Source organism: Hyaena hyaena, unplaced genomic scaffold, assembly GCF_003009895.1.
Source record: "Hyaena hyaena isolate Hyena2069 unplaced genomic scaffold, ASM300989v1 scaffold_256, whole genome shotgun sequence".
Classification (NCBI taxonomy): domain Eukaryota; kingdom Metazoa; phylum Chordata; class Mammalia; order Carnivora; family Hyaenidae; genus Hyaena; species Hyaena hyaena.
The window spans coordinates 416650-440225 of NW_024080885.1; the positions used below are offsets into that span (position 1 = coordinate 416650).

General features: G+C 53.1%; 2 protein-coding genes and 1 non-coding gene across 3 annotated transcripts in view; 2 read left to right on the plus strand and 1 right to left on the minus strand.

The window, feature by feature from the left end:
• The first annotated feature begins 4610 nt into the window (after nt 1-4610).
• Nucleotides 4611-4722, plus strand: LOC120240514. The gene has a single exon (XR_005530641.1). It is a non-coding gene; the product is annotated as a U6 spliceosomal RNA (small nuclear RNA).
• Nucleotides 4723-12804: 8082 nt separating this feature from the next.
• On the minus strand, nt 12805-22930 carry MMP14 (matrix metallopeptidase 14). Its single transcript, XM_039245186.1, has 10 exons — nt 22572-22930; nt 18454-18602; nt 17883-18005; nt 17205-17512; nt 16540-16701; nt 15567-15727; nt 15250-15388; nt 14967-15117; nt 14391-14506; nt 12805-14017 (listed from the first exon to the last, which is right to left on the minus strand). The coding sequence occupies exons 1-10, from the start codon at nt 22674-22676 to the stop codon at nt 13683-13685; spliced, it is 1749 nt and encodes a 582-aa protein (XP_039101117.1). The 5' UTR covers nt 22677-22930; the 3' UTR covers nt 12805-13682.
• SLC7A7 (solute carrier family 7 member 7) overlaps nt 17683-23576 on the plus strand; it is a 50002-nt gene continuing 44108 nt past the window's right edge. The window contains exon 1 of the mRNA XM_039245191.1: nt 17683-17790. The gene's annotated coding sequence lies outside the window, so the exon portion shown is untranslated. The remainder of the gene's footprint in view (nt 17791-23576) is intronic.

A 23576-nucleotide genomic window follows, 5' to 3' on the forward strand; every position in this document is an offset into this window, starting at 1 on the left:
CTCTCTACAAATGGTACAAAAACAGTTTTCTGTCCATGACATTTGTTGTTGGCATCAGTTTTGATATTTTCAAAACTGGAACCACACCAGGGTTGGCCATAAAAAGGCCCTTCTTTCACTAGGACCATGGTCCCACGCAAAGGGATCTTGGTCCCTTGGTCTCTTTGCTGTGCCCTCTGCCATGCTCCCTCTCTGTGCAGCCCTTGGGATTAATGAGGAGTGAAATAGAACTCCGAGTGTGGAAAAAGGATGTTGAGCAAAGGAAAGCAAGGCAAAGAGGTGGGAAAAGTTAAAAATATTTAAGTTCAAAAAGTGATCATGGAGGTTTTAGTTGATTGCTGCTGTGTTCTCGATGCTTGGTGGATGCCTTGAACTTCAAGGAGCATACTGTGTACTTGGAAGGAGAGGTCAGGTACACAAACGAAAGAAGTCAGACAGCCATGGGGAGTACCCATGGGAGTGGGCAGGTAGGGGAGAAATTTAGAAGCTTAAACTTGGCAGGGGAAAGGAGGCAGGGAAAGGAGGAAGGGAGCCCGTGGCCTGGGATGCCCAGTAAATGAAAAATTGCCACAAATTTACAACCAACCAACCAACAAACAAAAGCGTGCGTGGGTGGCTCAGTCGGTTAGGTGTCCCACTTCTGCTCATGTCATGATCTCCCAGTTCACCAGTTGGAGCCCGGCATCAGACTCTATGCTGACAGTAAAGAAGCTGGAGCCTGCTTCAGATTTTGTTGTCTTCTTCTCTCTCTGCCCTTCCCCTGCTCATGCTCTGTCTCTCTCTTTCTCAAAATTTAAAAATTTTTTAAAAATTAAAATCAAGATCTAGGCTTTTGGGAGCAATCATCATTATTGTCAGAAAGAAATGGCACCAGGGTAAAACAAATTTCATTCTATAACTGTTTATTAGAGTGCCTTCCAAGCACAAGGCACTAAACTAAACACTGGGGGTTCAAATTTAAGAGTGAATTCCAGCCCCAAAATGATAGGAAAAAGGTTAAAGAGGACCTAGGTCCTTAAAATGAGTTTAAGCTTCAATTAGTCCAGTGACTTTAAGTGTCCAGTCCCATATAAATCACATCCTAGACCACTAAGTACATTTAGGAATGGGCCTAAGATGTTCTTGGAAATCTTTGAGGAATTATGAAAGGTAGTGGAAGTGGTGGAAAGTGGGCAGATGTTTGGTTTTCAAAATGGTACTAACTTGTATAGAGTACTCACCTCTAGTAGGCACTGTTCTAAGCCCTTCACATGTATTATCTCATTTAATCCTCACCACACCTCTAGGAAGTAGGTGTTATTTTTGTCCTCCTTTTATTATTGAGGAAACTGAGTCATAGGTAGGTTAGATAACTTGCCCAAGATGAAACTGCTAGCACGTGCAGGAGCCAGGGTGCTATGGTCTGAATATTTGTGTCCCCTGTCCCCCAAATTCATATGTTGATTTCTTAACCCCCAAAGATGATAATGTTAGAAGATGGGACTTTGGGAGATGTTACATCCATGAGATGGAGCCCACAATGGGACTTGCGTCTTATAAAAGAGGTCCTAGAGAGATCCCTCCCTGTCTACTATGAAAGGCCACAGTGAGAAGGTATGTTGCTGAACAAAAAAGAGGGCCCTCACCAGAAGATGCCCATGCTGGTGCCTTGATCTTGGGCTTCTCAGCTTCTAGAACTGTGAGCAGTAAATCTGCCCAGTTGGTGGTATTTTGTTATAGCAGTCCAAAAAGACTAAGACAGGGGCGCCTGGGTGGCTTAGTCGGTTAAGCGTCCGACTTTCGCTTAGGTCATGATCTCGCGGTTCGTGGGTTCGAGCCCCGCATCGGGCTCTGTGCTGACTGCCAGCTCAGAGCCTGAAGCCTGTTTCAGTCTGTGACTCCCTCTCTCTCTGACTCTCCCCTGCTCATGCTGTCTCTCTCTCTTTCTCCTAGAAATAAATAAAACATTTAAAAAAAAAAAAAAAGGACTAAGACAGAGGCTTGATACTGAGAAGTGGGGGTGCTACTCTAACAAATACCTAAAAATGTGGAAGTGGCTTTAGAACTGGGGAATGGGCAGAGGCCGGAGAGGCATGCTAGAGAAAGCCAACACTGCCATGAACGGATTGTTAAGGCGATTCTTGGGAAGGATCAGAAGGAGAGAGCTGTACAGAGCTCAATCTCTGTAGGTTACCTAAGTGGTAAGGAACAGAACGTGGATAGAAATATGGAGATTAAAAGTCACCCTGACTAGGTCCCAGACGGAGAGGAGGGACACGTTAATTAGAAACTGGAGGAAAAGAGATCCTTGATAGAAGTGTCAAAGAGCTTGGCTGAATTGTGTTTGGATCCTAGTGGTTGGAGGAAGGTAGAATTTGCGAGTGATGAGATTGGATATTTGGGGCTCACATGTGGAGCTCAAACTTACTACCCCAGGATGAAGAGTTGGCATGCTCTATGGATTGAGCCAGTCAGGTGGCCCATCTGGCTGAAGAAATTTCTTTTTTTTTTTTTCTTTTTTTTTTAATGTTTTATTTATTTCTAGGAGAGAGAGAGAGAGAGAGACAGCGTGAGCAGGGGAGGGTCAGAGAGAGAGGGAGATACAGACTCTGAAACAGGCTCCAGGCTCTGAGCTGGCAGTCAGCATAGAGCCCGATGCGGGGCTCGAACCCACGAGCCGCGAGATCATGACCTAAGCGAAAGTCGGACGCTTAACCGACTAAGCCACCCAGGCGCCCCTGGCTGAAGAAATTTCTATGCAAAGTATCTAGGAGACAGCCTGGTTTCTTTGAATACTTTTAGTAAAATGCAAGAAGAGAGAAATGATTAAAAGGTGGAACTGTTTTTGTTTTTAATTTTTTTAACATTTATTTATATTTTTGGGAGACAGAGAAAGAAAAAGCACGAGCAGGGGAGGGGCAGAGAGAGAGGGAGACACAGAATCTGAAGCAGGTTCCAGGCTCTGAGCTGTCAGCACAGAGCCTGATGTGGGGTTCAAACTCTTGGGACAGAGATCATGACTTGAGCTGAAGTTGGCTTCTTAACCAGTTGAGCCACCCAGTCATCCCTAAAGGTGGAATTGTTAATCAAAAAGGATGCAGAACAAAAAACTTGGAAAAATTGGGGCACCTGGATGGCTCAGTCAGTTAAGCATCCGACTTCGGCTCAGGTCATGATCTCACGGTTCATGGGTTCGATCCCTGCTTCGGGCTCTGTGCTGACAGCTAGCTCAGAGCCTGGAGCCTGCTTCAGATTCTGTATCTCCCTCTCTCTATGACTCCTCTGCTCATGCTGTTTCTCTCTCTCTTTCAGAAATAAATAAAACAAAATTTTTTTTTAATTTGGAAAACTCATATCACGATCTAATATTCTATATATTTTACTCATTTATCATGTTTATTGACTGTTCCTCCCACAAGAATGTAAGTGCCATGGGGCAGGGATCTATTTGTTTCCTGCTATATCCCCAGTGCCAAAAACAATATCTGACACAAAGTAGGTATTCAACAAATGTTAATGAATAAATCAATGACTGCCAGCCATAAGCATCACATAGATTATGTCTTTTAATTCGCTCAACTACCCTTTCAATTATTAGCCCCACTTTATCTTATTTATTTATTTTATTAAACATTTTTAAAAATGTTTTTATTTATTTCTGAGAGAGAGACAGCATGAGCAGGGGAGGGTCAGAGAGAGGGAGACACAGAACCTGAAACAGGCTTCAGGCTCTGAGCTAGCTGTCAGCACAGAGCCCAAAGCAGGGCTCGAACCCATGAACCGTGAGATCATGACCTGAGCCAAAGTTGGCCGCCCAACTGACTGAGCCACCCAGGCGCCCCTATTTTATTTTTTTAGCCCCATTTTAAAGATGAGGAATTTGAAGCTCAGGAACATTGCATAATTGGGGCCACCCCACTAGTAAGTTGTGAAGACTGGATTCAAACTTGGATTGTGTAACTCCAGAGCCCTTGCTCCTAACCATTAAGTGATACTGCCTCTCTATGTGCTGGCAGCTATGTTTTAAGACTGAAACAATGGGGGTGGCTGCCTGGCTCAGTCGGTGGAGGACGCGACTCTTGACCTCCAGGTTGTGAGTTCTAGCCCCATGTTGAGTGTAGACATTACCTGAGAATCAATCTAGAGGAGGGTGTTCCGAATGATGAGGAGTCTCTGAGTCATGTCATATGATAAGCAGTTTATGGAACTAGAAAGGCTTTTCACCTAAAGAAAAGCTTCACTTGAGTGAGGGTTTGAATGTATGAAAATTAGATCCACATATTTGAAGAGCTATAGCATGGAACAAGAATTTGTTTGTTCTGTACAGTCTGAAGGGTAGAGGCTGGAATTAACAGAGCAAATAAAGAAAGTCAATCGACTCCCTGCTTTTGAGGTATAGAAGCTGGTAGTACCTGTAGGGTTGATGCTGAGGGACAGATGTCCTGGGCCTTCAGGGTTCCGTGGCAACTCTGTGACTCATGAATTTCAGGATGGCATAACTTCCCAGAAAACAAGGGCAAAGAAGCTTCTAGAAACAAGTGTGTTCGATGCTAATATGAAGCCAAGAGAGTGAAAGCACAGAAAAGGCCTGGGGTGTGAAGAAAGAGGTCACAAGGGCCCTTTAAGGAAAAGTTACAACAATCAATTCGGCAGCACTTATACTACAATTGGAACAATACAGAGATGATTACATGGCCCCTGTGTAAAGATGACACACGGATTCATGCAGCATTCCATATTTTATTGTACATTTAAAACAAATACTGTGTTTAGCATGTATGTTAATTAAACTTCAATTTTTTTAATGCTCATTTTTTTTAAGTTTATTTATTTATTTTTAGAGAAAGAGAGAGTGTGAGCTAGCAGGGGATGGGAAGAGAAGGAGGGAGAGAGAGAATCCCAAGCTGGCTCTGCACTGGCAGAGCCCCACAAAGGGCTTAAGTTCACGAACTGAACCATGAGATCATGACTTGAGCCAAAGTTGGATGTTTAACCGACTAAGCCACCCAGGTGCCCCTAAATTTCTTTTTTTTTTTTTTTTTTGGAGAAGTTTCACTAAATGCCTGGGTTGGGCTACAGATGGGGAGGTTGAATTAAAAAGAAAAGACAGGTGGGGCACCTGGCTGGCTCAGAAGAACGTGCCACTCTTGACCTTGGGGGTCATGAGACTGAACCCCATGTTGGGTGTAGATATTACTTAAGTGAATAAATAAAAAAACTTTAAAAAGGAGAGCCTAGGTGGCTCATTCGACTGAGTGACTCCGACTCTTCATTTCAGCCCAGGTCATCATCTCAAGGTTTATGAGTTTGAGCCCTGAGTCCACACTGACACTGGAGAGCCTGTTTGGGATTTAGGATTCTCTCTCTTGTCTTCCCTCTCTGCCCCTCCCCCATGCTCATTCTCTCTCTCTCCCTTAAAATAAATATATAAACTTAAAAAAAAAACTAAAGAAAGAAGAAATGACTGGTGAAGGAATGCAGACAGCTGTTGAAACACATTGGCTTGACAGAAAAGGGGGATAGGAGGGAAACCATTCAAGACTGTGGTAGTGTCCAGGAGAGAGCTTTTCAAGATGTGGAAACTTCTGTGTTTGAAGGGAGTAGGGATTAAAGATCCTGCCATATGGTTATAGGAGCAAGTTTCCTTGTGCTTTGGAAAGAATGAGATGCGAGTTTCGAGAGACATCTCAGAGATTTGAGAGAAACCTCAGTCATTTCCATTTTGATAGATTACAAAATTAAATACTAAGATAAATGGATTTAAAAAAAAGATAGATGGTTTTATCTTTTAAAACCTGGGTGGCTCAGTCAGTTGAGCATCTGACTTCAGCTCAGGTCATAATCTCGTGGGTGAATTTGAGCCCCACATCAGGTTCACTGCTGTCAGCCTGTCGGCGCAGAGCCCACTTTGGGTCTTCTGTCCCTCTCTCTCTGCCTCTCCCTCACTTGTGCTCTCCTAAAAATAAATATATATATATATAAAAAAAAAAGATAGATGGTTTTGAAAATATTTAGTATATTTTATTTATTTATTAAAAATTTACTTTTTAAGTAATCTCTGCACCCAACATGGGGCTTGACCTTACAACCCTGAGATCAAGAGTCCAGGTTCTAATGACTGAGCTGCTCCAATATTTAGTGTATTTTAAATATTTCTATTTAACAAATAAAAACTTTTTTTTAATAGTTTATTTATTTTGAGAGGTAGTGAGAGACACAAAGCACAGATGGGGCACAGAGAGAGGGAAAGAGAGAAGTCCAAGCAGGCCACGTACTGCTAGCGAGGAGCCCACCTGAGTAATGTCAGACGCCTAACTGACTGAGCCACCCAGGCCTCCCAACAAATGAAAACTCTTAGCACGAACAAAGCAATAATATAGTGATAGTCACAAAATGCCTACAGGCATTTATATATTTTTATTTTATTTTAGGCATTAAAAAATGATATTTGTTTATTTAGAAAGAGAGAGAGAAAGAGACAATCCCAAGCAGGCTCTGCTCTGTCAGTGCAGAGCCCATTTGGGGGGGGCCCTGGGTGGGGGGAATGCATCGCATCAACCATGGGATCCTGACCTGAGCGGAAGAGTTGGAAGCTTAACCGACTGAGCCACCCAGGTGCTTCCAGAACGTATTTTTTATGTTCAGAATTAAAGAGCCTTGTAAATGTGAGACTGGGATTAAAAGCTCCTCCTGGGGTTGAGATGAGGTTAGGAGGATGGGTGCAGGTTACAGGCACCCCAAGAGGTGTGGGCATGATCTCCAAAGGGCTCAGAGAAGTGACACGGAAATGCCCATCCTTGTATAAAGGAGTCACAGAGGAGGCCAGCTTGCCTTGACCCAAAGGAGTTCTGTCAAAGCATTCTGAGGTCTGAGTCCTGGAGACCTCAGGCATCAGTGTCTGGGGCAACCACAGGGGGGCAGCGTGCCAACTCGGAGAAGCTCCCAGAGGGCATCAAAGTGCCCCCTTACTTCCTCCCGCAGCCGCTCCACTCCACCCCCTCTTCCTTCCCGGAGTTATTCGAGGGCTGCCCACCAACCCCTCCCACCCCCCCAGGGACAGCTGAGGGAAGCTGACTTTTTCCTCTCTGCAGCTGGAAGACTCAGGCTTGTCATCCTGTTGCGCCCATAGTCCCGCCCCTTTAAGTACAGGTGGCCTGGGTGGAAACATGGAAAGTGGAAAGGGGGAAGGAACAGGCTGGCAGTATCCATGGCCCTTGTAGGGGGGTGGTGTGGGGCGGGGGTAGCTTGGCCCCTGCGTCTCTCAGGCATGGTTTGTAGTGCCAACACCCAGCACAAGGGGGTGCTATCGCCCCACAAACCCTGCCTGGCTGGTCTCTGCAGTGGAGGGGGTGTGGCCAACCGGAGAGTGGGGTGGGTGTTTTTTTGCGCCCTTTGTCCAGCTTTCCTCCGCTCAGAATTTATAAGCAGTTTTGTGCAGGCAAGTAGTGGGGGGCTCTGGAGCACAGGCCGTAGAGTAGAGACTTTGTGGGACAATTGGCAGGAGCTTAGAGAAGTGTGGGGAGAAGAGACCTTTGTGTGGACCTTTCAGGTCAGGGTCCCGGTGCAGGCCAGACTGAGGATGCAGTCTGCGCATTGCTATTACCAGGGGCGCCTGGTGGCTCAGTCGGAAAAGCATGCAGCTCTGGATCTTAGAGCCCTGAATTCAAGCCCCACGTTGGGTGTAGGGATTACTTAAATATATAAAATTTGAAAAAGAAAAAAAAGAATTGGAATTTCCAGAAGAGCTGTGTTAACCCAGCCCAACACTGACTACATTAAAGGCAGGCTGTGGGGGGACTCATGAGGAGGCCATAGAGACAAAGTAGTTGTTTTGGAGTTATGAACCCATTACCTTGATGTATTTTTGTTTTTTCTTTTTAACTTTCTAAAGTTTGGGGAGAAATATATGGAAAGTTCATAAAATGTACTAAACGTACACGTACGGCTCAGTGATTTTGTAACTTATGTGTACGTGATACTTGTATAGATGTGTGTATAGTGCTTACAGATGCACCGCTAGAGCCATTGACTTGTATATTTCCACAACTTCCACAGGCCATTTAAGCCAACAAACTTTTATTAAGGGATCCTGCATGCCTCGCACCATCCTACTCCTTTATAAGGAAGTGAGGACAAGCATGTTTGTCAGGTGGCTGTGATGGGGTCAGTATTATCATGAATCATAGTCATTCCCTGACTGACCTGTCCCATCAGTGCCTTGGAGGGCGATGGCAGCCTGTGTGAGCTACTTGGAGGGACCATATTTTTGGAATCCAAGGTGGGATGAACTGTCTGCTGTGTCTGAATATACAAACTCACAGAACCTCTGGAAGGTATTATTGGATCCAGGATATATGGTCAGGGCAGCCACGTTCCTAGCACAGAGCCAGACACTGAGGGGCCCAGGAGAGCATTTTTGGGAATTGATTTTGCTCTCTGGCCTGGTGCTACATGTCTCTGGAAGCCAAGCAAAGGGTGACGTCTTTGACCACAGGCTGGATCAAAATGAGCTGGAGCTTGTCGCGTGTGTGTGAATCTGCTAGGCCTTCTGAGAGGCACCAGTCTTTTCCCTTCCTTTGTGGTCATCCTGGCCTTGCCCCACCCACAGCCCATCCTGCCCCAGATCAGGGAAGTGCCCCTATTGGGAAGTGAAGTGTGTGAGCAGGATGTGACCCAATGGTGAGGCAGCTCCCAGACCTGGTCTGGTCCCTGAGTCAATGAGCTACTTCAGGCACTCAAAGGAAGTCCTTCCGCCAATTCACTGCAGTGTAGACACCTCTGCTGTCCCTTCTACTGCCCCTCCCCACCCAGGTGTGGGTCTTTGGGGGCGGGAAGCTGGTCTCCTCCTCCCCTAAGCCACAACGGGCACATTGGAGAAATGAGGCGCCCTGAAGGAGTTGGGAAGCTGCCTGGGCATGGAGGCAGTGGAAGTTGCTCCCTTAGGGTGTGGTGACAGCTCTACTCTTGGGGGCCCAATCCTGCTGTAGAGCCCCTGGGTCCAGGACTGGTGAGGGACAGAGGAGGACAGAGGGGGGGCTGGGCCTGGCTGGGGAACACTGGCCTGGAAGGCACTCAGCCTTCGGCCCTGGGCCAGCGTGGAAAGTATGTGTGTGAGCTCATTTGGAAGGTGGCTTCTGGCCAGTCAGGCCTGCCTCCTTTCCAGGCCCCAATTGTCCAGCCCCCTTGAAGGCTGCCTCTGGGTCTCCCCAGTCTCTCAAGACTGTCTGAGGGAGGAAGGCAGAATCCCCCAGTTTAGGTGTACAGGAAATCTGAAGATGGGGGGGGGGGGGTAAGAAAGAGGTACAGGCACTGTAGGATGATGGAGCAGGCCTGACTGGGGTTTCCTTGGGGCCTCAGGGAACGGGAACTGTCCTCCGGAGCCCTTGCCACAGCCGCTCACTGCCGCCATCCCTCCCCTAGCTGCTGCCATGCATCCCACTCAGTCCCTCTGGCTTCTGAGTCCTTCCTGCCTCTTCCTTCCCTTAGAGTTACCTGTTCCTGTCCCCCAAGAGGGAGGTGACTACAGGCAAAGTGGATTCCTGAGGAGGAGCCCTATTCCCCACACCAGTGCTGCCACCCAGAACAATAGGCACGCGCACACGTGCTATCAGACCCCCAGAACACACACGGCCACCCAGCCACCCAGCCACATGGGGTCCACCCTGGAAGAGACACCCAGAGATGTGGTCAGAATCTAGGTGTACAGAAAAAAAAAAAAAACAGACCTGGGTTTTAACTTTGGATTAATGAGCTGTGACCTTGAGGAAGTCTTCTCTGGGCCTCAGTTTCCAAACCTATAACATGGGGGCGATGTTAGTGCCTGTCACTAGGTGTTACGAGGACTTCACCAAATGTTGGTTTTGTGCCACCTCCCCTTAGCTGGAAAGGGAAGCATGAGTCCAGAGAGGAAATAGGACTGGGAAGTCTGTCAGAGTGGGGAGAAGGGGCTCCAGGGGAGGGACAGTGAAGGGGCCAGCAGGGCTGACCGGGTTGTGTGTGGGGCATCGCCCTGCTCAGTCCTCTCTCTGCTAGAGAGCCCAGCTTTTCTTCCATCTTCCCTTCTCGTGTCAGTGACCCAGCCCCTGTCTGGCAGCCTCGGAGGTATGGGCCCAGCTTGTGGTGGGCACCCCGGAGAAGAGAGTCTGCGGCTCCCCGCTCAAACGTGTGGGGTGCGGTGGTGGGCAGAGCACTGTCTCTCCTCAGCGCTTGCCCCTGGTCCAGTCTCCTCTGAGGCCGCTTCCCTGGGCTCTGCCCAAACCTCCTCACAGATTCCCCTTGGCTCTCGCCTGGCTGTTCTAGCTCACATGTGCTGCTTTCGAATAAAGGAACTTGGAACCTTAGAAACTGGGTCAGGCCCAACGAACAAAGCGGGGTAGGGCCAGCGCGAGCAGCGCTGTCAGGCCTCTCAGGAGCCACAGGGCCCTCTGCTCTCCCTTCACCCTGCCTGACCCTGTGCGATCAGCCAGGCACCTCCCAGGGTCTCTGGGTGGGCCTCATGGGCTGGGTCCCTCAGGCCCAGGGCATGTCAGAAGCACGGGACCTCGCCGGCCTCCACCCCACGATTCTCCTTGCCCATGAAGCCTCTTCCCCCTCTTCCCCCTTTGTTTCTGGTCCTCCCGTTCCCATCTCTCCCCCTTGGCTTCAGAGAGCATCTTGTGATTCCAGAATCAGGGCCAAACAATTTCCTCGTGATGGGGAAACCGCACTCCAGCCGTGGCAGCCCTAGGCTCCCCCTCCTCTCCCCTCTGGCAGTCCCCCCTTCCCAGGCTCCACTGGCTCCAGCTGTGTTTTGCAGAACTCCCACTGGATAACATCTGTAATTGCCTCCAGATGTGGGCCACAAAAACACAAAGGGGCCATGAGCTCATCTTTGAGCTCCTTGCGACATGCAGAGGCCCCCCCACCCCCAACTCCCCCAGACAACCCCTGACTTTCCCGTGCCAGCTTCTCGGGGTCCCCATCCCCTCTGGTGAGGGTGGCAGGGTGGTGGTGGTGTCCAAATCCACTGAGACACACAAGCCATGCCAAACAGCTGTTGGCAGAAGAGGTGTAGGAGGCCAGGCACAGGGTCAGGGTTCCTGGCTGGCAGAGAGGTGGGGTACCCCTTCTGCCAAAGCAATCACACCAACCAGCCCTGAAGAGCAGCTGGATGGAACCCCTGAGCTACGTGGGGCCAGCACTCTTGGAAGAAGGCTGCGGAGGGGGCCTGGGCTGGAGCCCAGGGAGGGCCGGGCTAAGGCAGGAAGGGAAGGGGAGGAAGAAAGAAGGCTGCTCCCCTTCAGCTGAGCTGACTCAGCAACTGAGCTATTCCTCCCTCCAGGCTGGTTTCGGAGGAAGGGTGGGTCGCAGCCTGGGAACCCTGTCTGGGGCAGCAGTTTCGAAGAAACAAAGCCTTGTTATTCTTCCCTTCCACCCTGACCATCCTGCCTGTCCTGGGCAATGGGGGTGACATTCCTGTTTTGCCAAGATAGCCGGCTCCTAATAGGCCCTGGGTGGCCCCAGTGTTCCTTCTGTCCCTGAAGCAGAGCCCCGGGCCTCGAAGAGGCTTAGATGCTGAGGGCTGGGGTAAAGGGCCTGCCTGAGGCCAAACATGAAGGATCCTGGGACTTCCAGGATCAAAAAGTCCCCAGTAGCAAAAAGAGGTCTGGGGAAATGGAGGGTCTGTGGCCAGATCATGCGACAGGGTAATGCAATTTAGGAAGATTTTCCAAGTGGCCTCAGCTTGACCACTTCCTCTTGCCTTGCAGCTCTGGGCCTCAAAAGTAACCTCTTGGCCGGGTTGGGAGAGAGCAGCTGGGCTCTGTGGACCACTTCCCTGCCCCCCATGGACTAAGTCCTACTTCCCAGCTATGGCCTGTATTGTCTCTTTGTCCACCAAGAATAAGCATATTCCTTTATGAAAGATATTAAAACCCCACCTCACAGAAAACACCGGTTACCAGCACCTTTTCCACTCATTTCTCTTTCTGAGAGAACGCAGCCACACAAAGAATGTGAAACACCATTTATTCTTTGTGGAAAGGTTGAACAAGGTCAAAAATGTCCTTAGAGGGCACTGACCCAGCCCCGCCCTGCAGGTTCCTGGGGTCGGATGCCTCTGCCCCCCACCCCCACCCTTCCCATGCCCCTTGTTAACAAAAAGGAACGATTTGAAGGGGATTCATATATAATAATTATAATAAAAATATACATTAAACAAAACAAAAAACCCAAACAAGACAAATTTAGCCGAACTGCCAGCACCGTTCATCTCACACTCCCCCCACCCCACCACCCCCCACCCCTGACATCCCTCTCCTCTCACTGCCCCCACCGGGTCTCACTCTCCCAAGTCCCCGGTACCATGACCACCTGTGGTGGCCAAAGGAGACTTCAAATGGGTGGACTGGGTGGGGGAGGGGAGGCAGGACACCGGTAGCATGGGCTGAGGGGCAGGGGCATCAGGAAGTGAGGGGCTAACCTGACCAAGACTCACCCAGGCACCTGCCCCCTCACTGAGGTCAGCTGAGGCTGCCCCCTCACTGAGGTCACCTCCCTAACTAGGTGGCCGCCCTTATTAAGGTCCCAAGTCGCCAGTCCCTGGATGTGTGTTGTCGCTGCTCCTTTCTCTGGGCTCCCCACCCTTTCCATACATGTACTCTGGTTGGAGGAAGGGCACCAAGTGGAGTCGGTGTGCCTCTCTCGCGCCCTTCCTGAGAGCTCCAATAAAACATGCCCTTCCCTGGGTACCACAGCCCACCTTGTAGTGTCCCTGCTGGCCTGGCCTGCCCGGCCCCTGGCCATCCACTCCCACTGCACCTCCCTGGTTAGCCTTTTGGTCCCGTCCTGTCCCCTCTGACTGCTCTGCCCCTTGGTCCCTACTCCAGCTGCCTGCATTTGAGCAAGATTCTTTCTCTGTGGCCTTCAGGCTAACCCCCAGGGCTCCAGACAGTTTCTCTCCTTGGCCCCACACCACCACGGTAGCCACACCTCCAGTCTCAGTTCTAACCTTGACATCCCCAGCCGAGGCTAACGTTTGTGGAGGTAGGGCCGCCAAGGGTTTCTACAGCCCCTTAATGGCTCAGGCTCCTTCTGGGGAAGTTCTGGGGGCCAGGTGCGGCAGAGGCAGACCTTTGTGGAGAGGACTGACCCTGAGCTTTCCTCTCAAGGTCTTAGGGTAGCTGTGTACCCCTACCTGCTCCTACTCTCAGGGTCTCCCCCAAACAGCAAGATTAGATTCCTTTTAGCCAGAAAGAGTGGTAGGAGGCTGTAAATAGGGTGCTTCTGGGGGGCTTGTGGGGCTGGAATGCCCAGAGCCTCATGAGGTCAGAGTTCAGAGGTTAAAGGTACATCAGGGGATGGAAAAGGAGCAGATGACCCCGTTTGACCTTTGCCAGCGAGGTCCGAGGGTCCTGCCTTCAAGTGCAGAGCCAAGACATTCAGATGGGGCTGGACACACACCAAGCTACAGAGGCCCCTTAGGGTGGGGGGGCAGGGGCTGGAAGGGGCCTCCCCTGATCAGCCCCCAGGGGACCCACCTAGGGAAGAAGCAATGCCAGGGTTGAGGTTGAGAGAGGCAGTCGTGGGACAGAAAAGAAAGGAAGTGCGGGGCGGGTAGGGAGGGGGCTCGGGACAGGTGGGAGCAGCCCACCCACCACCACCTGCTGCCACTGGCCTTCAGGGGCAAAGTCCTCGTGGTAGGAGTGGGCGGGCGGCAGTGGGGGTCAGACCTTGTCCAGCAGGGAACGCTGGCAATAGAGCAGTCGTTTAGGGGTCCCGTGGCGCCTGAAGAAGAAGACGGCGAGGCCCACGGCCAGCACCAGGAGCAGCAGCAGCACGGGCAGCACCACGGCAGCCGCGCTCACTGCCCCGCCACCCTCTTCGTCCACCTCGATGATGATCACCTCGGTCTCCTCCTCAGTTCCCTCATCCGGCCGGCCCCCTGACGAGGGGCAGCCCATCCAGTCCCGCAGGGCGGACTTGGGGTAGCCTGGCTCTACCTTCAGCTTCTGGTTGTTGAATTTCCAGTATTTGTTGCCCTTGTAGAAGTAAGTGAAGACTGCAGGGGTCAGCCAGAAGGCGGCAAGGAGGACAGGGGATGGGGGCCGCGTCCGGAGGGCCCACAGAGAGGAGACGAACAGAAGGAAAATCTGTGAGTTGTGTGAGCCAGTTGAGTGAATCCCTGACCCTTTCTGAACATCGGGTTCCTCAGCTGTAAAAGGGGCAATTCTAGTGGCAGGCTGGTAGTGTGGTGGGGATTAGGGACCTGATGTGCAGAAAGCACTTTGCTCAGAGCCTGGCACGGGGCAAGAGTTCCGCTGTTGTCATCATTACTACTTTCCACGTGATACCGTCCATCTTTCCTCCTGTTCTTCCTTAACCCCCCCATCCCCATCCTCCCTTCACAGACACCCCCTCCTCTTGCCCCTCACCTTCATCGCTGCCCATGAATGACCCTCTGGGAGACTCAGGGATTCCTTCCCAGACCTTGATGTTTTTGGGGTACTCGCTGTCCACTGCCCTGAGCTCCTCGTTGAAACGGTAGTACCTGGAGGAGAGGAGGGGAAGGGAAGCGGTCGGGCCCTGGGCATGTCCATGGAGGGTAGCAGGGTCCAGGACTGAATTCACCAGTGAGCAAAGGGTGGCTATGGACAGGGTGTGGGACAGGGGTTTTGAGTAATGAGGGCCTGCAGCTGAAAGCGGCGGAAGGTGGGGGTGGATGGGAGGTCCCAGGCTGCAAGGAGCCACTAGTAGCCTTTAATGACAGTGCCTGGCAGCTGGGGTGGAGGCACGGCGCTGGGGGCAGGAGGCGCCAAATGACCAGGTCTGAAATGGTGACCCGGTCACTTCCCACTCACTCAGCACCTAATGGAGGCTGTCTGTTGCTAGGCAATTGCAGACGCTCAGCCAGCAACATCCCAGGGGTAAAGTGGGTACTCCTGTAGGACTGAGAACCTGGTGGTGGTATCTGAGGAGGGAGGGCTGGGTCAAGGGGATGGGGGTCTCACTTGTTTCCCCGGAAGAAGTAGGTCTTTCCATTGGGCATCCAGAAGAGAGCAGCATCGATTTTGTCAGTAGGCAGTCCTCGGCCCAGCTCCTTGATGTGCTTGGGGTAGCCGGGTTCTAGAGAAGCTTCGTCAAACACCCAGTGCTTGTCTCCTGGGGAGGGGAGAGAAGGGCAGGCTCAGGGTTCCACTTGGGCTCTTGGGTCTCTGGAGAAGGCAAGTGGAATCCACTCCTTCAGGGAGACTCTCCCCACACCCGGAGAACTAAGGTAGAATGGCTGGTTACCTTTGAAGAAGACAAACTTGCCATCCTTCCTCTCGTAGGCAGTGTTGATGGATGCAGGCAGGCCCCGCCAGAACTGGCCAATGGGCATAGGGTATCCATCCATCACCTGGTTATTCCTCACCCTCCAGAACCAGCGTTCCTGGAAGGCGTCGAGGTGGGGACGGTACATTATGTCTCGTAGCTAGTCTTCTGGCTCAGTCCCCAAAGCGTCCCACAGCCTCCGCTCTCGTTCTTAGTCCTCCTGCTGCTGTTTCCACCCAGCCTGCTGGGCATAGAACCCCCTTGTCCCCCGAAACCAGCCCACTTCTTCCTCTCACCTTGAAGACAAACATCTCCCCTCGGAGCACGGCCACGGTGTCAAAGTTCCCGTCACAGATGTTGGGCCCATAGGTGGGGTTTTTGGGCTTATCAGGGACAGAGGGCCTGGAGGTAGTCCTGGGTTGAGGGGGCATCTTGGTGGGGGACCCTGACTCACTCCCTGGTGTAGAGAACATGAAAAAGGCACTTTAGACTTTGTGACGGGGCAGCAGGGAGGGGGGGTGGGGAGGGGAGGAAAGAACAGATATATGGGCAGACAATAGCCTTAGAAAGGTGGATGGATCTTTAGAGGAGGGTGAAGCAATCAGCTGGGGAAGGACAGAAAAGGTGGGCTCAAAGGTGAGAGAGGAATAAAATATATAGAATAAATAAATAGGGGCGCCTGGGTGGCTCAGTCAGTTAAGTGGCCAACTTCGCTCAGGTCATGATCTGGCGGTTCATGAGTTTGAGCCCCGTGTCAGGCTCTGTGCTGACAGCTCAGAGCCTGAAGCCTGCTTCAGATTTTGTCTCCCTCTCTCTCTCTGTCCCTCCCCTGCTCACACTATCTTTCTCTCAAAACTAAACATTTTTAAATTTTTTAAAAATATATAGAAGACGGGCGCCTGGGTGGTTTAGTCGGTTAAGCGTCCGACTTTCGCTTAGGTCATGATCTCGCAGTTCGTGGGTTCGAGCCCCGCATCGGGCTCTGTGCTGACTGCCAGCTCAGAGCCTGGAGCCTGTTTCAGTCTGTGACTCCCTCTCTCTCTGACCCTCCCCTGCTCACACTGTCTCTCTCTCTCCTAGAAATAAATAAAACATAAAATATATATATATATATATATATATATATATAAGAAATAATGTAAAAAAAAGGGGGAGTGGAGGCAGGGTCAGGTGGGGAGGGGAGGTTGTAGGGCATGGGGGAGGAGAAGGGATGCATGGGCCAGAGAGACCAGGAAGGAGAAGGAGCACGTGTAGGCATACAGTACGCACCGTACAGTTGCTGGATGCCCCGGCGGTCGTCATCGGGCAGCACGAAATTCTCTGTGTCCATCCACTGGTAAAAGGGTGCCATGATGGCTGAGGGATCATTGGAATGCTCAAGGCCCAGGGCGTGGCCCAGCTCATGCACAGCCACCAGAAAGATGTCATTCCCTGGAGGGATGGGGAAGATTATGAGGGCAGCCTGGGTCCCTTCCCTCAGACCCCCTGCTTTCCCACCAGAGGCTTCATTTTCACACCTGAGGCTACCTGTCATGTTTTCCACCCAAAAAGCCACAAAGCCAGTCAGTGATATACTCTGGTTGGAGGTGAGAGAGTGCTCTGGGGGCAGATACCAACACCAGAAAGACGTATATTAAGGGAAGTTAGGGTCCTATCTGGGCTCCGGTTTCTCCCACGAGTTGGAGGTGCATTTGCCTGGAAAAGTGGGAAGTCTTTGACCGGGAAGTCAATTATTGGGTGAGAGAAGGGACCAGAAGTAAATAGCTCAAGATACGATTCCTGTTTTCACCAGAAGTTAGGCTAGGAGATGTCTGTAGCCCACAGATCATGAGGTTTGTTTTGGGAGGAGGCAGGAAACCCCCCACACACACACACAGTGTAGATGATGATTGACTCTCCCCAGGATAAATGAGTCCCAGGGCTACCTCACTCACCATTCAGATCCTCATTCCTGACAGTCCAGGGCTCGGCAGAGTCAAAGTGGGTGTCCCCTCCGATGTTGGGGCCCGGGAAATAGGCATGTGCTAGGAAGCCACCCTCGCCATCAAAAGGCGTGCTGTCACCATGGAAACCCTCAGCGAAGAAGATCATGATGTCCGCCTGCTTCTCATGGCCCTCTCGGATATAGGCATAGGGTACCTCTCGGAAACGAAGTGGTGTGGCGCTCTCCCACACGCGGAATGCCTTGCGAATGGCCTCGAATGTGGCATACTCTCCCACCTTGGGGGTGTAATTCTGGATGCTGAGGTCCAGGGGAGAGGATGGGAGTATGTTAGGATAACAATGGATAAAATTCTCCCTCCTTGCACTTTTCCCAGGTCTGCCCGACCTGCCCAGCCACGTTTGCTGACCTGGCACTTCCTGCTGCCTCACGATGGCTCAGCCCCAAGAACTGAGAGCTCAGGGGCCCCACGGGCTTTGGCTTTCTGGCCCTGGGATGTACCCCCCACAGGCTGCTCCTTTCTCCAAGATTACAGCCCCTTGCCTCCCCACTCCCAAGGACGCTTCACAGGAACAGAGGTGAGTAGGACAGGACTCCTCAGAGTCTGTCAGCACAGGTGACAGGAAGGGCAACCCCGATGGGAGAAAGGCAGCTTGCCTGCTGGACTCACCAAAAAGTGATCTCATTATGCTGCCATTTGAGGCCCTGGATGGCATAGCGCTTCCTTCGAACATTGGCCTTGATCTCGGCTCCAAACTTATCAGGAACACCACAGCGGGGTCGCTTCATGGCCCTGGGGTGTGAGGATTGTAGTCAGGATAGTGTATGAAAAAGAAAGGTCTTTGGGGGGGGGGGGGGGGCGCCTGGCCTCAGGGTTAGTGTGGGAAAGGGCCAAGGTCATAGGGTCAGGGTGAAAAGGAGAGGGTCTAAAAAAATAAAGTGGGAGTGTAGGGTGGGGGGAGGCAGGGTCAGGTGGGGATGGGGGGAGACTGTAGGGCATGGGGGAGGAGAAGGGAGGCATGGGCCAGAGAGACCGGAGGGAGAAGGAGCACATGTAGGCATATAGTACTCAGGGTCGGCATGTGGCATTGAGAGAGGGGGCAGGAGTCAGGTAGCAACCTCTCTGTGCTCAGTGTGGTCTGTGGGTGCTGGGCAGGGGGCAGGAGTCAGGTAGCAACCTCTCTGTGCTCAGTGTGGTCTGTGGGTGCTGGGCAGAATTCCTGCCAGGGTCCAGCACTTACTTCATGGTGTCTGCATCTGCCTTGCCCGTCACTCGCAGACCGTAGAACCTCTGCATGGCAGCAATAGCAGCTGAGAGTGACTGGGGTGAGCGCTGTGTGTGCGTTCGCAGATCCCCTGGGGGCAGGTACCCATACTGCTGCAGCCAGGCCTGTGGGGAAAGAAATGTGGCTTAGAGCATCCCCACTTGGCCCAAGGGGAGACTCTGCCTCCTCACGGTGCCTGGCATGCACCCTTGGCTTAGGAGGAAAGGGTAACGAGCTCCCAGCCTGGCTCCGGCTGTGAGGCTGGAGGACTTCCCAGGTTGGACCTGAACTCTGGCCCAGGCCCCAGTATGACTTGCCTTCTTGGGGCTGTGGGCTCAAATGGGGGTAGGGAGCCGCAGCTCTGGACTTTGGCTGTAACTCTCTCGAAAACGGGAACCTAGATGGCTTAACTGAGTTCTAGGATGTCTTCTCAGAGCCGAGATCCCTCCAGCACTTTCCTCCTCCGTGTCCGTGTTCTTGCAAATGTAGCATGTCCTACCTGAGAATGGGTTGTGCCCATGGTGGGTTGAGGTGGGGAGGCTGAAGGGGCTCTATTTTTGGTCCTGGCATGAGACCCTCTTGGGACAGGGGTGCCATGCTTCCAGGACCCTCACGAGCTGAGATCTTTTTAGAAAGGTGAGCAGGAAAGGAGCTAGGGCTGAGGCTGGCTGCCGAGAGGGGAAGCCGGGACGTTTGGAGGTGGTGCGGGTGTGATCCAGCCACTGAACCAAGATCTTGCCACTGTCCCCATCCAAGCATCTGACCCAGGGCTTGGGACCTAAAGGCCCATTTAAGGTTCTCAGTACAGGCAGTGGGAGATGCGGGTGGTGGTAGAGACTCAGTGACAGTATTTTACTTGAGGTATGTTGCAAATCGTTCATAATATAAAGGCTGGCACGCTGCCTTAAAATAGTTAGGTTTTTGGTGTTTGACTGAAAGGTACGCAAACTACAAAGCCCCGCTGAGAAAAAAAGAAAATCAGCCTTTATTTTAAGAACAATGGAGTATTTTTCTAAAGCCTGAAAAGTAAAATGAGCCAAGTTCTATATGGAATATGACAATGCTGGGATTCTCCAGTGGAGACACTACGGGCTCTGCTCCCTGGCTCTGGCTTTGCCTTCTTAAGGAGTCCAGAGGGGGCCTGTATTTCACCTGGGATGGAAGCTGGAAGTACAGCGGGGTAGAGGCTGCTGTTAGGTACCATACCCCTCACCCCAGGTGGTCAGGATGGATCTTTGAGTGGCCCTTCACTGAGTGGCCCTTCACGGAAGACCGGGCAGAAGCGTAGCCCATTGGGCCTGGGGGTGATTCAGGAGCAGCTGACTGGGGACATGTGCCCGCAGGGGCAAGAGTTGCAACAGGGTTCTGGGAAGTGATCCCCCAAGGCCGATGGGAGTTAGGGCCCAGAGATGTAAACAACCCAGCCTCTCCCCAGCCAACAGGCCTGGCCAGGACAACCTTAGCACCACCCGGCTCTGAGAGCCCCTCCTCAGGGGTAGGGGAGGGAGCAGAGTTTAACCTCTGCTCTACCACAGGGAAGCAGAGCAGGGTGCTTTAGGAGCTGTAGGCTTGCCCTGACCTGTGCTGGCTGATGCCACAGCTAGTGCCCGTGGGAGGCTGCGATGGCCTGTGCCCAAGTATGCAGGAAACTCCCTTTGCCCTTAGCCTCACCTGTAGGGTACACACACCCCAGGCTTATGACCCCTGGTGGGGGAGCAGCTACTTCAGCTTTGGAGAAGCATGGGAGTGGGCTACTCCTGGAGCTGGGAGTCAAGAGGACTGAAGTCGGGCCCCCTCAACCTTCCGGGGAGCAAAGCAGAGGGGAATTCTCCTAGGGCAGAATGACAGAATGGAGGGAGGCAGGGAGGTGGAGAGAGTCCACATATAGGAGCTCTGGGAGAAATCCCTCTCCACGATGAGTCTTTCAAGAAAAGTAGGCAGGTCTAAGTCTCCACACCCACAAAGTCCACTCCGTGCTCAAGAGAGAAAAATGGAGACTCAGGCAAGAAAGGGACTTCCCTGGAGTCAAAGAGCCTGGAAAGGAAATGCCCCCATCCCTCTCCTCCCAGGCCTAGTCTCTGAGCAAAGCAAGAACCACAGAGAGGACTAGGAGGTGAGGTTGGAACCACAGAAGAGAGGACTCTTGTGTCTGCGGCTGGGTGGGGGAAGGGCCAAGTGCCAGACAGGCCACGAGGAGGAGAGGGCTGCCCTGGAGCTGGTGCAGGACTCTGGAGGCCTGGTGGGAGGGACCCGGCTGCCTGAGGCCTGGCCACCCCAGCTCGCCCTCCAGATTGGCCTGGAGAGGGAGCAACTATGTTAGGTCAAAAAACTCAGTTGGCTGGCTTTGTCTTGAAAACTGAGTGGTCTGAGTATTCCCCTTGGGGAAAACTCAAGAGAACCCCTCCCACCTCTGGCCTAGGAGTCCTGCAGAAGGTGGGTGGGTGTGTGAGGGGTACTCTGGCTCTCCAGCAGGCCCTGGATCCAAGCCTCTGGTCCTGTTCCTCCCTCACTCTGCTTCCCACCCCTCCGTGGCCCAGAAGCAAAATGGTGGTTCTGGCGCTGAGACTGCCCATGACCCACTTAACACAGAGCCAGGGCTGCCGCCCCTCCCCTAGGGGGCCTGGTGGGGCAGGGGAGGGAAGGCAGGGCAGGCAAAGTTGGCAGGGGACAGCCCCCAGATGCCCAGGCTCCTTTTGTTAGGGGCTCTCCTTGCAGACCTCCGATGAAGACTCCAGGCCGGGAGAGAGGATGCCTCCTCCTGCTGGACCGTGTCAGGCTGAGCCTCAGGGCAGATTCGCGCTCTCTGTGGTCACCCCCTCTCCTAAGGCCACGCTTTTCTTTTTAGCCTCAGATCCCTTCGGGACAGAGAGAGTGTGTTCTTTCTGGAGATGTTTCCTCCGGGGGTGGGTCCAGGGCCAGGACCAGGAGGGAGGAAGCCAAGTCCAGATCCCCTCCCCCTTCTGGGCCCCTTCCCGGCCCCTCCCGACCGCACCCAGGCCCTGCCGGGCTGAGTGGGTTGGGATGGCCCAAAATAAGAAGCTGATCAAATTCGTCTCCCACCTTCACCCCAAAATAAGAGAAAGAGAGAGAGAAAGAGAGGAAAAAACGTCCCCAGACAACTCCCACGCGGCTTCCTCCTGGGCCGGTGGGCCAGCGTCGGGGAATGAGTCTGGGGGTGGGGGAGCGCCTGAGGCGGTAGAGATTGTGCTGGTGCCCTGGGCCTGGCCCTCTCCCTACTCCCGGGTGCGACGCCCTCAGTCTCCCTGCAATTAACACAAAAAAGCAATTAACAAAAGCAACAAAAAGAGCCTAAAGGCGTCGCTGGAGGTGGGTGGTGTGAGTAGGGTAGAGGGAGGAGGCGGCTGCTTGGCCGAGCCCCTGGCTCACAAGGAGAGCTTTGTGTGTACGGAAAGGCGGCCAGGGCGCCAGTCCCGCAACCCTCGACGCCAGGGCTCCGGGCCGGGACGCAGAGGGGTCCGCTCTGGGAGGCAGGGTGGATCCGGGGCCGCGGCCGCCGGGCCGTCCAGCCCCAACCCCACCTGGCGGCGCCTGCATCCACGGAGGGCCGGGACCGCCCGGGAGGCGCGCAGCGTGGGGGGCCCCGAGCCGCGGCGCCGTCCACCCGAGCCTCCCTGGCAGCCCCAGCGCCGGCGGGCGCGGGCGCGGGCGGGAGAGCGCAGGAGAGTTGGAAAGTTGAAGAAACAACGAACTCGCGCACATGACAAGAAACCAGGGCAGCGCTGGGTCTGAGCCGAATCCAAGTATTTACCAGGCTTGCTCCTGGTTCGGGGGCTAAGCTCAGAGTCCGGTGGAACCCGGGAGGGTTGGGGTGGGCCCCGCTGTAAAGCTCTTTGCAGGAAAGGACTGGGGAAGAAAGTTGGCGGAGGGTGGGGGGTTGGTTGAGGGGAAGCAGAAGCTGGATCGACTTAGAAGTTTGGAGATGAGCAGGGAAAGGAAGGGAGGGGGGTTCCTGGGGGCGCAGGGCCGAGACATCCAACGCCCTGCTCTCCGAGGAGGGGGGGGTTCCCTGGGAGACCCCCGGCTCGCCTCCCCGGCGGGCGCGACTACCGGCAGGGCCGGAGGAGCTCACTTACTTCGGGGCTGAAGCTGCTTTGGGCCGAGCTGAGGGAGGCGAGCGCGGTGGCGAGCGTGAGCAGGGGGAGCAGCAGACCGCCGGTGGGCCGTGGGGCTGGAGACATGGTCCGCGACCGTCCCGGCAGCCAGCGGTGCGGGCTCCGCGGTGGGGCCCAAGCCCTGGGGTCGTGCCGCCACTCCCTTGGGGCGCCTTTGTCTTCGGTGGGCACTGAATTTGGATCCCTAGACCGCAGTCCGCTTGGAGATGAAGGGATTGTTCTTGAAAGCGCCTGTTTGCTCGTCCCCTCTTTTCTGTTTTTTGATCTTTCTTCTGCTTAGTCTGCGAACTGGATAGCGAGCCCTCTCTCACTCTCTCCTCTGGTCCCTCCCTTCTCCCACAGCCTCTCCGCCCCCGCCCCCATGCCCTCCTTTCCCGGTGCGGACGTGGTTGTTTCAGCCTGAAACCAATTACAGCCGAGAGCCGGGTAAAAAAAAAAAAAAACCCTAGGTTGCCTTTCTGTGGTGGAGGCTGCCATCTGCAGGGGTTGAGGCCACAGCTAAGGACGGGGGTCTGTGGCGGGGGGACCCAGGGGACGGGATGTGGGAGACTTTCTCCCCCTAAGCATAATTTGGGTGGCTTGATTCCTCTGGTATTCGGCGTTTGTCTCACCTCAGAGTGGGAAGTATAGGGAGGCCCAGTGGTTGGGGCAAACGAGTTCAGAGTCTGGGAGGGCGGGTGATGAGGGTCTTCCATGTCCACGACCCCTGGGTTGGGGGGTTGTCTGCTGAGACCTATGACTCAACCAAATTGAAACTTTTGCCCCTGGTTCTCGACAACCACCTCCACCCCTCTCCTGCTGCAAGCATATAACAGTAATAGAACCCAGCTCCCCACCAACAAACTCTACAACCACATTGGGGCTGGGGGTTCTTGTGGAAAGACAAATGCACTCTCTTAATTATCATCATTTGCAATCTGGCTTCTCCTTAAATTAGAACGGGCTGGGGAGGAAAGAAGTACAAGG

What these genes read in the sequence shown, in the direction of transcription:
- MMP14 (XM_039245186.1), bottom strand. Translation starts at nt 22,676, where the DNA reads ATGTCTCCAGCCCCACGGCCCACCGGCGGTCTGCTGCTCCCCCTGCTC. An exon ending in GCAGATGCAGACACCATGAA is followed by an intron (nt 18,006 to 18,453) that starts GTAAGTGCTGGA and finishes CTCACACCCCAG; the next exon opens with GGCCATGAAGCGACCCCGCT. An exon ending in TACTTCTTCCGGGGAAACAA is followed by an intron (nt 14,507 to 14,966) that starts GTGAGACCCCCA and finishes CCTCTCCTCCAG; the next exon opens with GTACTACCGTTTCAACGAGG.